Source organism: Cetorhinus maximus, chromosome 14 (assembly GCF_964194155.1).
Source record: "Cetorhinus maximus chromosome 14, sCetMax3.hap1.1, whole genome shotgun sequence".
NCBI classification, from domain to species: Eukaryota; Metazoa; Chordata; class Chondrichthyes; order Lamniformes; family Cetorhinidae; genus Cetorhinus; species Cetorhinus maximus.
The window spans coordinates 39126884-39141469 of NC_135892.1; the positions used below are offsets into that span (position 1 = coordinate 39126884).

At 47.2% G+C, this 14586-nt stretch overlaps 2 protein-coding genes across 4 annotated transcripts in view; one reads left to right on the forward strand and one right to left on the reverse strand.

Annotated features, from left to right (window-relative positions):
* sod2 (superoxide dismutase 2, mitochondrial) overlaps window positions 1-11889 on the reverse strand; it is a 37045-nt gene extending 25156 nt beyond the window's left edge. Inside the window, exons 1-2 of the mRNA XM_078556801.1 lie at window positions 11558-11889; window positions 252-454 (exon numbers count right to left, since the gene is read on the reverse strand). Coding sequence (XP_078412927.1) covers window positions 252-454; window positions 11558-11586 — 232 coding nt within the window. The 5' untranslated portion in view covers window positions 11587-11889. The remainder of the gene's footprint in view (window positions 1-251; window positions 455-11557) is intronic.
* Window positions 11890-11964: 75 nt separating this feature from the next.
* The window catches only part of wtap (WT1 associated protein), a 69827-nt gene continuing 67205 nt past the window's right edge, over window positions 11965-14586 (forward strand). The window contains exon 1 of one of the 3 annotated variants that reach the window (XM_078556798.1): window positions 11965-12180. The gene's annotated coding sequence lies outside the window, so the exon portion shown is untranslated. Of the gene's footprint in view, window positions 12181-12292; window positions 12398-14586 lie in introns of those variants that run through there. The other 2 variants (XM_078556800.1, XM_078556799.1) reach the window with 2 other exon arrangements.

The following is a 14586-nucleotide window of genomic DNA, read 5'->3' on the forward strand; positions in this document are numbered from 1 at the left end:
TATCACTAACATAGCACACAGCGCAGTCCACAAGAATTTTAGATCAAAATTTAATAGACTAGCAATTGGTAAAAAATACAAATTCCTCACTGGACATTTCAGTTTTGCTCAATTTGGCTGTCTAATACTGAGCCATTATTCATTAATAACATTATTGATAGCCCATTATTCATCTCCTGCTAGCCTTTTGGATTTTTAAAAAATCTGCCTGGACATTCCTCCTAGGTCAGCTACATATTGTGCGCACTTACCCTTGGCCAAGGACTCTGCATACTTCTCCTCTGTAATATTTAAGTTGTTAACATAGGTTGCATGATGCTTGCTATGGTGCAATTGCATTATTTCCGCACTGATATGTGGTTCCAATGCGCCATAGTCATAAGGCAGATCAGGCAGTGTATGCTTTTGTCTGGTAGCTAAAAAACTCAAAACTGGAGAAATGTTGGTGACACATCTGCATAAGAAACAAAAGTTAATTAGCCAGTGAAATTAAAAATATACACGTTCACTTTTTAATATCTTGAAGCTTTTTCCAATACCTTTTCTCCCCCTTCATAAATGTCAGAAACATCCATAAGATAAAGATATATCCTAGAAATGAACATCCTTTATGTCAGTCCCTCAACACAGTAAGTCATACTATAATAGCAGGTTCCATATTTCACGCACAAAACACCCAAGCAAACTTCAGAATTAATATACTCTTAAAGCTGCACTACCAAAATTATTTTAAAGCACATATATGAAACTTAAACAAAACTAAGGTTCTCAATTAGTGGCTCATTTTCATTAAAGATTTTATGACCACATAAGTCAAAAACAGAATACACTCTACCTTGAATCTAGACAAAGAGTCTAAGCTATTTTTTTGGAAAAGCCAGGGCAAAAAGGATCACAATACTTAACTCAACCTTCGAAGAAAGCAAATGTATTTGAAATGACAAGCCATTGTTGTAATGTCAACAGAATGTCTTTTGCAGTTGCCATGGAAAACAAGCAAAATTGGGTTCACTCGCAACAGCCATATTTTCATTTTAGGATACACAGAACTCCAGATTATCCAAGGTAAATTAGTGGTAACTGAGTAATTGCCTTCACTCTAAATTGGTGCACACTTAATTATGTTACAACTACACAGTTTAATCAATGAGGATCAAGAAATATTAGTTTGGCCAAAAATTATTTTTTAATTCTTCATGGGAGATGGACATCACTGGCCAGGCCTGCATTTATTGCCCATCCCGAATTGTGCGGTGGTGATGAGCTGCCTTCTAGAACTGCTGCAGTCCATGTGGTGTAGTTATACCCACAGTACTGTTAGGGAGTTCCAGGATTTTTACCAAGCAACGGTGAAGGAATGGCGGTATATTTCCAAGTCCTTCTAGATGGTAGTGGTCGTGGGTTTGGAATGTGCTGTCTAAGGAGTCTTGGCAAGTTCCTACAGTGCATCCTGTGTACAGACTGCTGCCACTGTTCATTGGTGATTGAGGGATTGAATGTTTGCAGGTGGGGTGCATTCAAGCAGACTGCTTTTTCCTGGATGGTGTCAAGCTTCTTGAGTGTTGTTGGAGCTGCACTAATCCAGGCAAGTGGAGAGTGTTCCATCACACTCCTGATTTGTGCCTTGTAGATGGTGGACAGGCTTTGAGGAGTCAGGAGGTGAGCTACTCGCTGCAGGATTCCTAGCCTCTGACCTGCTCTTGTAGCCACAGTATTTATATGGCTGGTCCAGTTCAGTTTTTGGTCAATGGTAACCCCCAGGATGTTGCTACTGAGGGATTCAGCAATGGTAATGCCATTGAAGATCAAGGGGCGATGGTTGGATTGTCTCTTGTTGGAGATGATCATTGCCTGACGCTTCTGTGGCACAACTGTTACTTGCCACTTGTCAGCCCAAGCCTGGATATTGTCCAGGACTTGCTGCATTTGGTCATGGGCTGCTTCAGTATCTGAGGAGTCCCGAATGATGCTGAACATTGTGTAATCATCAGCAAACATCCCCACTTCTGACCTTATGATGGAAGGAAGGTCATTGATGAAGCAGGTGAAGATAGTTGGGCCAAGGACACTACTCTGGAGAACTCCTGCGGTCTTCCTTTGTGCTAAGTATGACTCCAACCAGTTTAACCCTTGATTCCCATTGACTCCAGTTTTGCTAGAGCTCCTTAATGCCACACGTGGTCAAATGCAGCGTTGACGTCAAGGGTGATCACTCTCACTTCACCTCTGGAGTTCAGCTCTTCTGTCCATGTTTGAACCAAGGCTGTAATGAGGTCAGAAGCTGAATGGCCTTGGTGGAACCCAAACTGAGTGTCAGTAAGCAGGTTATTCCTAATTAAGTGCCACTTGATAGCACTATTGATGACCCCTTCCATCACTTTACTGATGATTGAGAGAAGACTAATGGGGCATTAATTGACTTGGTTGGATTTGTCCTGCTTTCTGTGTACAGGATAAAAATAGGCAATTTACCACATTGCCAGGTAGATGCCAGTGTTGTAGCTGTACTGGAAGAGCTTGGCTAGGGGAGTGGTAAGTTCTGGAGCACAAGTCTTCAGTACTATTGCCAGAATATTCAGGGCACCTAGCCTTTACAGTATCCAACACCTTCAGCCATTTCTTGATATCACATGGGGTGAATTGAATTGACAGAAGACTGGCATCTGTGATGCTGGGGCCGCCAGAGGAGGCGGAGGTAGATCATCCACTTGGCACTTCTGGCTGAAGATTGTGCAAATGCTTCAACCTTATCTTGTGCACTGATGTGCTGGGCTCCCCCATCATTGAGGATAAGGATATTTGTGAAGCCTCCTCCTCCTCCAGTTAGTTGTTTAATTACCCACCACCATTCACAACTGGATATGGCAAGAATACCAAGCTTAGATCTGATCTGTTGGTTGTGGAATTGCTTAGCTCTGTCTATCACTTGTTGCTTATATTATTTGGCACAGAAGTAGTCCTGTGCTGTAGCATTGCCAGGTCAACACATCATTTTTAGGTATGTCTGGTGCTGCTCCAGTCATGCCCTCCTGCACTGTTCATTGAGCCAGGGTTGATCCCCTGGCTTGTGGTAATGGTAGAGTGAGGGATATGCCAGACCATGAGGTTACAGGTTGTGTTCAAGTACAAATCTGCTGCTGCTGATGGCCTACAGCATCTCATTGATGCCTAGTCTCGAGTTGCTAGATCTGTTCGAAATCTATCCCATTTAGCACGGCAATAGTGCCACACAACATGATGGAGCTGTGACAGGCAGAATGGTGAGGACGAGGTCAAATATGTTTTTCCCTCTTGTTGGTTCCCAGTCTAGCAGCTATGTCCTTTATGACTCAACCAGCTCCATATGTACTGGTGCCACCGAGCCACTCTTGGCGATGGACATTATAGCCCCCTCCCGCCCAAAGTACATTCTGCACCCTTGTCACACTCAGTGCTTTCTCCAAGTTGTGTTCAACATGGAGGCGTACTGATTCATCAGCTGAGGAGGGAGGGAATGTAGTAATCAGCAAGAGGTTTCCTTGCCCACATTTGACCTGATGCCATGGAGTCGATGTTGAGGACTCCCAGGGCAACTTGCTCCCAACTGTACACCAATGTGCTACCACCACTGCTGGGTCAGGGATGGTGATGGTGGTGTCTGGGACATTATCTGTAAGGTATGATTCCATGAGTATGACTATGTCATGCTGTTGCTCGACTCGTCTGTGAGACAGCTCTCCCAATTTTGGCACAAGCCCCCAGATGTTAGTAAGGGTCGACAGGGCTGAGTTTATCACTGTCAGTGCTGTCCAATTTCATTCCTTTTAGACTTTGTAGCAGTTTGATACAATTTGAGTGGCTTGCTAGGCTATTTCAGAGTCAACCACACTGCTGTGGGTCTGGAGTCATATGTATGCCAGACCAGATCAGTAAAGGAAATTCGTGAACCAGATAGGTTTTTACAACAATCGACAATGGTTTCACGCTCATCATTAGACCTTTAGTTCCAGATTTTTATTGAATTCAAATTTCGCCATCTGCGATGGTGGGATTCAAATGTGGATCCCTCTCCGCCACTGTCTTTTCAGATAATGAAGCCAGAATTGGCTAAATACTTAGATACTTCTGAATTCATATCAGCGGTTACAAAAACTTATATGTTAACTGAAGTTAGCGCCAATCTAGCAGGAAAATGGACAGGGATAGCTGATTCAAACCATCAGTCTGACAGAAATCTGTTACTTCAGATCTGTTCCAAGTTTTACCAAAGGTGGTTACAATTCTCTGCTATTATTGAAGCAGAGTCCAGGAATTATTTAACAGAGGAATCATAGCTGCTTGAAAGTTAGGAATATTGAGGAATAGTATGGAATGGGAGACTATGGAGCTCAAAATGCAGCAAATTTCCATGATTTCTTCAACACAATATACATATCAGCTATATACCAAGTAACATGAGTTTAACTAAGCCTTTGTAGATCACGAGTTAAAAAACAATAAATATTTCCACTTTACGTTGGTAATAACTTTCATAACAATAAAGGGCGAAGCATTAAGAAATTTGAATGAACATGGCTCTTCAGCATCTGACCGATAGAAAACAGACTACATTTCAAGTAAAATAAACTGACCAGGACAGAGAGAGGCAGATGATGTAAAGAGACTGAGCCAGAACATTATGACAAGTAGCATTCATATTATTTGGTATTTTAAATATGGAAATACTCAATGAAGAGCTTTACTTTGGAAAAGCAATTATGTACGTGGAGTGAAAGAAAAAAAGCTTTTGTTTATATAGTGCCTTTCATGACCTCAGCGTGTCCCAAAGCAAAGCAGCCAATTAAGAACTTTTGAAGTGTTCTAATGTATGTCAGTAGTAGCCATTTTACACATAGCAAGCTCCCACATCAGCGATGAAATCAAATAAAAAAATAGAATTTACAGCACAGTCACAGGCCATTTGATCCAAATTGGTGTTTATGCTTCACATGAATCTCCTTCCACTCTACATCAACTAACCAGATCAGCATATCCTTCTGTCACTTTTGTAATGATCGCAGTAGAGACCAGTGACATTTTAGTATTTTTTTTGGAAATTCGAAAACCCTGGTATTTACTAAAAGAATTAAGACACAAGGTTCACTGACTAAAACAAAAGAATGCTACTACACAAAAATCAAAGAACATGAATACTAATAACAATAAGCTATCTTAAATAGTTACATTAAAGATATTAAAAGTACAAGAGGGGGAAAGGGGTATTCCTTTCTCTGCCTTTTTTCAGACTACAGTAGATGTAAAAGGTACAGGTTGCTTCCCAGATATCGAGGGTAACCTGGAGACAGCAGCAAGAGTTTGAAGAGCTAGTGGGGTGAGTCTGTGGGATCAGAGCATTCCAAAGAAAATTGAAGAGTCACTTAACGGCAATGGAGAAAAATTGGTTGGTGAGCATGTTCTCTTTTTCTCTAATCTAAACTAGGAAATTTCAATCAGGTTAAATATAACATTAATTGAAATAATAATAAGCACAAGCAGGGCTAGAGGCATTAATTAAAATTTAATGATAATTAATTAGCTAATTGAAACACAATGCCTCGTAACTTCCAGTGGAGTGACAATTGAGTCCGATTGCCACTCCGCTCGTAGTTACTTAACTTGAATTGCAGCCGCTCCTATCACGCCGACTTTCCAACTCAAACCAGGTGAGATCTGTGTAGCGCAGCGAACTCCTGAGGCCTACAGTCGAGGGCAACTCAGTCAAAGACAAGTAAGCCATGCCCCCTTTTTTTATGGCGCTAGGTGTCAGGTTGGGTTCTGGTTGGTGGGTGGGAGGGCGGGGGGATTAGGGGGAATGCCATGAGGGTCGTGGGAGTCCTGTGGGTCGGTACAATAATTACCAGAAGCTAGGAGTGGTTTTAATTCTTCTAACTTTTTCTGGCTAACTACGACTGTAATACAGTCGGAACTATCCAAAACTTGCAATTAAATATCACATTTCAGATGGTTCCCAGTGCAGGTCAATTTCCCAAAGCAAGTTAGAACTTCCCGGGCAGCTGCCATGCGATCCTTGCCTGGAGGTTTCTTGGGGGGGTGGGTGGTCCCTAGTGCATCTTTGGGGCAGCTGCACCTCCCAGGTACACTGCCCCAGAATTCGCAAGGTACAGGCCAATAAGGATGATAGTACAGCTGCAACATATCGCCTGCCCTATGTGGGATCTGATGTATGTCGGTGTGATCCATGGCAACCGTATCTGCACTAAGTGTCGGTCGTTTGAGGAACTCTGGCCGGAGGCCGATGTCCCCACTCAACTCGTCTCTTTCCCCCCCGCCCCACTTAACCTTGGCTTTTCCAAGTTGATGGACCTTTAATCTTACCGACTTTATGGCAGCTAGTGCTGCAAAAAAGGGGGCATGGCTTACTTATCTTTGACTGAATTGCCCTCGACTGTAGGCCACAGGAGCTCGCTGCGCGACACAGATTTCACCTGGTTTGAGTTGGAAGGTCGGCGAGATAGGAGCGGCTGCAATTCAAGCTAAGTAACTAAGAGTGGAGTGGCAATCGGACTCAATTGTCACTCCATTGGAAGTTACGGGCCATTGTGTTTCAAATAGCTAATTAATTATTTTCTTCACTAAATTTTAATTAACGCCTCTAGCCTTGCTTGTGTTTATTATTATTTCAATTAATGTTATATTGGGCACTGTAATGCATCAGGGAGGGGAAAATTTACCTGGACACTTACAGAAGACAGTCAGACCCCTTAGCTAGAGTCTTCTGATTTGGTCTGTGGTCAGGGACAGGAGGGTGTGACTGTAAGGCAGGTATGGTGATCAACGAGGTAGAAGTGACAGTGCCTCAGCCTTTGCAATTCTCTAGCAGGTTCGAGGTACTTGCAGCTTGTCTGGACGAGAGCAGGTGCTGCAAGGTGGATGAGCGAACTGACCATGGCACTGTGGTGTAGGGAGCCGTTCAAGTTGGGGGAGTAAATAGAAATGTAGCAGCAGCCAGGGACAGTATAGTCAGGGGGATAGGCTCTGCAACTGAGAACATGAGTCCAGAAGGCTATGGTGTTTGTCCAGTGCCACGTTTTGGGACATGTGCTCAGTGCTAAATAGAAACTTGGAAGTGGGAGGGAAGGATCCAGTTGTTGTGGTCCAAATGGGTATCAACGACACAGATAGAAATAGGAAAGAAGTTCTACTTAGAGATTAGATGCAGCTAGGGGCTGAACTAAAAAGCAGAAACACAAAGGTAATAATTTCTGAATTACTACCTGAGCCACAAACAAATTGGCATCGGGTAAATAGGATAAAAGAGTTGAATGCGTAGCTCAAAGATTAGTGCAGGAGAAATAGGACCAGTACTGGGCAAAGTGGGAGCTGTACCGCTGGGATAGCCTTCACCTTAACCATGCTGGGGCCAGTGTTGTGGCAAGAGAGGGCTTTAAACTAAATAGGGGTGCTGGATCACATGAGGGAAGATGTGGTAAAATTAAGAGAAAGGGTGAGGCGATAGAACAAGGTAGTGACATGGGTAATGATAACCAGACAGCGGCAGGAAGGGACCGAGGCAATATAATCCAAAGAGTGCACCAGAAAATAAGGCCAGAGTCTGTAGAATGGTAAAAAGTCAGAATCAAAGGCTCTGTATCTGAATGCACACGGCATGCATAACAAAACAGATGAATTGATAGCACAAATAGAGATAAATATCTATGACCTGATAGCCATTTCAGAGATGTGGTTACAAGGTGACCAAGGCTGGTACCTAAATATTCAAAACTATCCGACATTTTGGAAGGACAGAAAACTAGGATAAGAAGGTGAGGTAGCGCTGTTAATTAAGGATGACATTAGTCACTCGTACAGTAGTGAGGGATAACCTTAGTTCAGAAGATTAAGATATAGAATCAGTTCAGGGAAACTATAAGGCAGTTAGCCTAACACCTGTCTTAGGGAAAATGTTAGAATCCATTATTAAGGAGGTAATAGCAGTACATTTAGAAAATCATATCACAACCAGGAAGAGTCAACACGGTTTTGTGAAAGAGAAATTCTTTGTTCTTTGAGGAAGTAACAAGCAAAGTGGATAAAGGGGAACCTGTAGATATGGTGTACTAGGATTTCCAAAAGGCATTCAACTAGGTGCCACATCAAAGGTTACTAGACAAAATCAGGGCACATGGGGTAGGGGGTAATATATAGCATGGATAGAGGATTGGTAAGCTAACAAGAGGCAAAGAATGAGGTAAATGGGTTATTTTCAGGTTGGCAAGCTATTCCTAGTGGAGTACTGCAGGAATCAGTATTGGGGCCTCAACTAATTACATTGATATGAATATGTCAATGACATGGATAAAGGGATAAAGTATGGTACCTAAGTTTGCTGATTACACAAACATAGGTAGGAAAGTACATTGTCAAGAGGACATTAAGAGCCTTCAGAGGGATTTAGGTAGGTTAAGTGAGTGGCAAAAATTTGGTAGATGGAGTATAATGTGGGGAAATCATGTCCAACCTGGCAGGAAGAATAGAAAAGCAGTATGTTATTTGAATGGAGAGAGACTGAAGAACTCCACGGTACAGAAGGATCTGGGTATGCTGGCACATGAATCACAAAACATTGGTATGGAGGTGCAGCAAGTGATTAGGAAGGCAACTGGAATGTTGGCATTTACTGCAAGGGGGATCATGTATAAAAGTAGGAAAGTGTGACTGCAGTTGTACAGCACCTGGAATACTGTGTACAGTTTTGGTCTCCTTACTTGAGAAATGGTACAACTGCATTTGAAGCAATTCAGAGAAGGTTCACTCACCTAGCTCCCAGGATGAAGCAGTTATCTTATGAGCAAAGGTTGAACAGGTTGGGCCTATACCCATTGGGGGGAGACACGGGGGGATGTGGGGGAGACGGGGGGATGTGGGGGAGACGGGGGGGATGTGGGGGAGACGGGGGGGGATGTGGGGGAGACGGGGGGGGATGTGGGGGAGACGGGGGGGGGGATGTGGGGGAGAGGGAGGGGGGATGTGGGGGGTTGGGGGAGAGGGAGGGGGGATGTGGGGGGTTGGGGGAAAGTGGGAGGGGGAGTTGGGGGAAAGTGGGGGGTGGGGGAGTTGGGGGAAAGTGGGGGCGGAAGGGGGGCGGGAGTGGGGGAATAGGGAATGGGGGGGGAATGGGGGAGAGGGGGGGGGGATGGGAATGGGGGAGAGGGGGGGGATGGGAATGGGGGAGGGGGGGTGGGAATGGGGGAGAGGGGGGGGATGGGAATGGGGGAGAGGGGGGGGGATGGGAATGGGGGGGGGATGGGAATGGGGGAGGGGGGGGGGATGGGAATGGGGGAGAGGGGGGGGATGGGAATGGGGGAGAGGAGGGGGATGGGAATGGGGGAGAGGGGGGGGGATGGGAATGGGGGAGAGGGGGGGGGATGGGAATGGGGGAGAGGGGGGGGGATGGGAATGGGGGAGAGGGGGGGGGATGGGAATGGGGGAGAGGGGGGGGATGGGAATGGGGGAGAGGGGGGGGATGGGAATGGGGGAGAGGGGGGGGGATGGGAATGGGGGAGAGGGGGGGGGGATGGGAATGGGGGAGAGGGGGGGGGGATGGGAATGGGGGAGAGGGGGGGGGATGAGAATGGGGGAGGGGGGGGATGAGAATGGGGGAGGGGGGGGATGAGAATGGGGGAGGGGGGGGATGAGAATGGGGGAGGGGGGGGATGAGAATGGGGGAGGGGGGGATGAGAATGGGGGAGGGGGGGATGAGAATGGGGGAGGGGGGGATGAGAATGGGGGAGGGGGGATGAGAATGGGGGAGGGGGGGATGAGAATGGGGGAGGGGGGATGAGAATGGGGGAGGGGGGGGATGAGAATGGGGGAGAGGGGGGGGTGAGAATGGGGGAGAGGGGGATGAGAATGGGGGAGAGGGGGGGATGAGAATGGGGGAGAGGGGGGGATGAGAATGGGGGAGAGGGGGGGGATGAGAATGGGGGAGAGGGGGGGGATGAGAATGGGGGAGAGGGGGGGGATGAGAATGGGGGAGAGGGGGGGGATGAGAATGGGGGAGAGGGGGGATGGGAATGGGGGGGAGGGGGGTGGGAATGGGGGGGAGGGGGGGTGGGAATGGGGGAGAGGAGGGGGATGGGAATGGGGGAGAGGGGGGGGGGATGGGAATGGGGGAGAGGGGGGGGGATGGGAATGGGGGAGAGGGGGGGGATGGGAATGGGGGAGAGGGGGGGGGGATGGGAATGGGGGAGAGGGGGGGGGGATGGGAATGGGGGAGAGGGGGGGGGATGGGAATGGGGGAGAGGGGGGGGGATGGGAATGGGGGAGAGGGGGGGGGATGGGAATGGGGGAGAGGGGGGGGGGATGGGAATGGGGGAGAGGGGGGGATGGGAATGGGGGAGAGGGGGGGGATGGGAATGGGGGAGAGGGGGGGGGATGAGAATGGGGGAGGGGGGGGATGAGAATGGGGGAGGGGGGGGATGAGAATGGGGGAGGGGGGGATGAGAATGGGGGAGGGGGGGATGAGAATGGGGGAGGGGGGGATGAGAATGGGGGAGGGGGGGATGAGAATGGGGGAGGGGGGGATGAGAATGGGGGAGGGGGGGATGAGAATGGGGGAGGGGGGGATGAGAATGGGGGAGGGGGGGATGAGAATGGGGGAGGGGGGATGAGAATGGGGGAGGGGGGGATGAGAATGGGGGAGAGGGGGGGGTGAGAATGGGGGAGAGGGGGATGAGAATGGGGGAGAGGGGGGGATGAGAATGGGGGAGAGGGGGGGATGAGAATGGGGGAGAGGGGGGGATGAGAATGGGGGAGAGGGGGGGGATGAGAATGGGGGAGAGGGGGGGGATGAGAATGGGGGAGAGGGGGGGGATGAGAATGGGGGAGAGGGGGGGGATGAGAATGGGGGAGAGGGGGGGATGAGAATGGGGGAGAGGGGGGATGGGAATGGGGGAGAGGGGGGGATGGGAATGGGGAGAGGGGGGGATGGGAATGGGGGGGAGGGGGGGTGGGAATGGGGGAGGGGGGAGGGGGGGTGGGAATGGGGGAGGGGGGAGGGGGGGTGGGAATGGGGGAGGGGGGATGGGAATGGGGGAGGGGGGAGGGGGGGTGGGAATGGGGGGGAGGGGGGAATGGGGGGGAGGGGGGAATGGGGGGGAGGGGGAATGGGGGGGAGGGGGGAATGGGGGGGAGGGGGGAATGGGGGGGAGGGGGAATGGGGGGGAGGGGGGAATGGGGGGGAGGGGGGAGGGGGGAATGGGGGGGAGGGGGGAGGGGGAATGGGGGGGAGGGGGGAGGGGGGAGGGGGAATGGGGGGAGGGGGAATGGGGGGGAGGGGGAATGGGGGGGAGGGGGAATGGGGGGGAGGGGGAATGGGGGGGAGGGGGAATGGGGGGGAGGGGGAATGGGAGACGGGACAAGTTAAGCGTTGCGCACTGGGGGTGCGGATAGAATGGGGCAAATGAGTCGAGCCTGATTAGGCTTGTCTGGTATCTCAAGGGGTGTTTCAGGAGCGAAGGCGGTGCAAAGGTTTTCGCCCGAAATGAGTACGATTTCAAACTAGGATAGTGACACTCACCTCCGGAAATAACTGAATCTGTTCAACATAGTCGGGCTTGTGTGAGCACCTGCCAGCCGTTCAAGGACACAAACATGAAAGCCACCAAGCAGATCTTGTTTTGAACACCACTCAACGCCGCTGACCTTTCAACTCAGACCCAACCATTTCATTCGCTCTTCTTTCAGTTAAGTATTTAACTAAATACACACATTAACAGTTAGATTATTTTTGCCAAAATACACAGTATTATTCATGAATTAAATGTCGGTTTTTAAAAAATCTCTGCAATGAATATCGCAGTTCCACCCCTATTAGATTCAGTCTTTCAAAGACCCGACTTTTTTCACATTAGTACAACCTATATTCCCGCAACCCGATGCGGAAGGGATTATTTTGGTGACGCGGTTCTGTGTGCTCCTCCGCCCGCAGTCCCGCTATTGAATTTTGAAGTGCGCGTTTTTTTCCCATGATGCGTCGTGCGTGTGCGTTCCCTCATTCCCTGACACACATGGCGGTCGTGACAACAGTTTGCGTTAGATTTACTTGAATTCTGCCCCGAATCAGTCAGCATTTTAAACTTTGTTCTGAGTGGTGGAGGTGGATTTTTCCAGTAGATCGGGGGCAGTCGTGGAGGAGGTTGGGTGAGTGAGGCCGTCAGGCGGGCGCGGCTGTACGTGAGCGTGCGTCGTGTGGATTCGGCGCTGCTAGGCCGGAGACTAGGGACGCCATTTTGTGTAAGATTTTCTACCCTCAAACAACGGGTTGAGTTAGAAAAGGGGGTACACTTCTGAAGAGCTGTGGTGATTCAGGCCCCCCCCACCCCCCCCCTCCAACCGGGGCCTTGCAGCCAGGCTCACGGTTTGTGTTTCTGAACATAACGATTTGCCTTACCTCTGGGGTTTACAAGAGTGGGCGCTGCGCGCGTTTTCTTCTACTATATGATCTTGTTTTAAATAGTACTGAGCATATCTTTCGTCTTGTGCCTTTTTTTTAAGCTGGGCCTGAACTAGATAACGCATGCCGTCCCTATTTAAATAGGTCGAGCGACTCGATGGGTTCGTTTGGAGGGCGGCAGGCTACTATCGGGCCTGGTTGCTTGTTTTACATTTACGGAAATTGAATCGTTTAGGATGGGACCTAATCGTGGTTGTATGCAAGAATGGAGGGGGATAAGCCTTGTATCACGACCGATAAGAAGTCCTTTCCACAATGTTATGTGTAAACCGTTGTGTGTTTGTTTCTGACTTGAATTGATAAGATTTTTCCAAACAGGCAATGTTTAACCGAACCGTTTGGTGATTGAGTAGACGTGTTTTATTAAGATTTGGAGCTCCTAGTGGCAATATAGGCAGAACAAATTAATCCGTTGAGTTGCAGTGTTATTTTGTTTAGCTTTTCCTTAATGTGGATAACATTTACTCGAGAGTCATCTTTATTGTAATACGTGTATAGAACTGTTTGGATACATGTTGCATTGCTATTGTTTGGGAAGTAAATTTTACATCAAAAGTTGAAATATTGAAGTAGGATGAAAAGCTTTTACCACTTCAGTATATATATTACACTGCAATGTGCATTTTGTTTTTATTCTTGGATTCCCTTTTGCATGCATCATATACCTAGTATAACCCCAGTCCGAGAAAGCAAATTACAAAACGAAGCGGGTACAATGTCACTTAAGAGAAATATTTGAGAAAATGCAGGGAGGATCACAAGATAGTTGTAACACCCAGTTGCACTCCAGGCTGAAATCAAGGAGTTTGCTGGCGAAATAATGTTGAGGTAAAGGTTAATATATGTTCTAAAAGAAGAGCCGTTTGTGGTGAAGATGATATACACCTGGTATTGAGTCACTACAGACTGTTGGATGATTTGTGCTTTTCTGTGGTGAATTTCACACAACAAAGAGCCTCACTGTCAATCTCCCCAGGACTTTCAAGAAATTGCTGGATTTGCGCAGTAAATATAAAACTCTGCAGGAAGTTGGGGCTGGTATTTCACGTCATAAGGTCCCTTCTCATGATGGCATTTATGTCCTTGCAATGCCATTAAAACCTGACAGACTTAGAAAGGGTACATTTGAAACTGGAGTTTTGGAAACTCGAGATTTATAAATGCTCTTTTTATCTCTCGCTTTCTCAATCAAATCTTCCTCCCTCTACAGTATTCCTCTTTCCGTATCTAATTTGACTCTAATTCACCCTGCATCCTTCTCCAATGTTTGCTGTTTCTTTCTCTATCTTTAAATTTCATTGGGAATAACATTCTACCTCCTTAATCATTGTTCGCCCAACTTGCTTCCAAAAATTTGCATTGCAAGATGAGAACTAAATGATTGGATTGGGGGTAACATCCATCTCATGGAGATACATAACTCCAGAATATTCTGAATTCAAGCTGCCCAGAGACTGAAAATCAAATTTGAATACCTTAGTATTTCTGAATACTGATACTCATTATCAACTGCTTTGCCAGGTTGGTCCAGAAGGCATGATCTAAGTTTTTTTGAAGAAAAATTCATTATCAACAAAAACACCCTTCATTACATATTTGCAGTTCGTGGTTCTTGCCCTTGTTTTGTAAAGAAGCCCAAACATGGTAAAAAGCTACGTGCTTTATAGCACAATTTCTTCTGGGAGAGAATGTTTTCACTATCCCTCCAAAAGTCCTATTGTACTAAATTCAAATTGGGTTACTTCGATCTTGACATTTTACGATATAGCCTGTAGCCAAGTTACCTCCTTTTCAGTTTGCACCTTGTAATCAGTAGGAATTCCCCTGGTAATAAATGAGCCACCAGAGCCCGATTATATTTAACAGTTTATATAAAATGGGAGATTTAGCTGCTTAAACTTCTATATTTTTTATTGCAGTGTTCTAGACGCTTGCAGTCTTGTTCATGTTTTGGTATTGCTTTTCAAAATATAGTCAGCACTATTTATGTCAGGCATGTTGGTGTCAACCCTGATTTGCCCACTATACATGATGAATGCTGTAGCTGGGAAATTTACAAGTACTTCTGTTCACATCTACTCAACTCCTTCCAA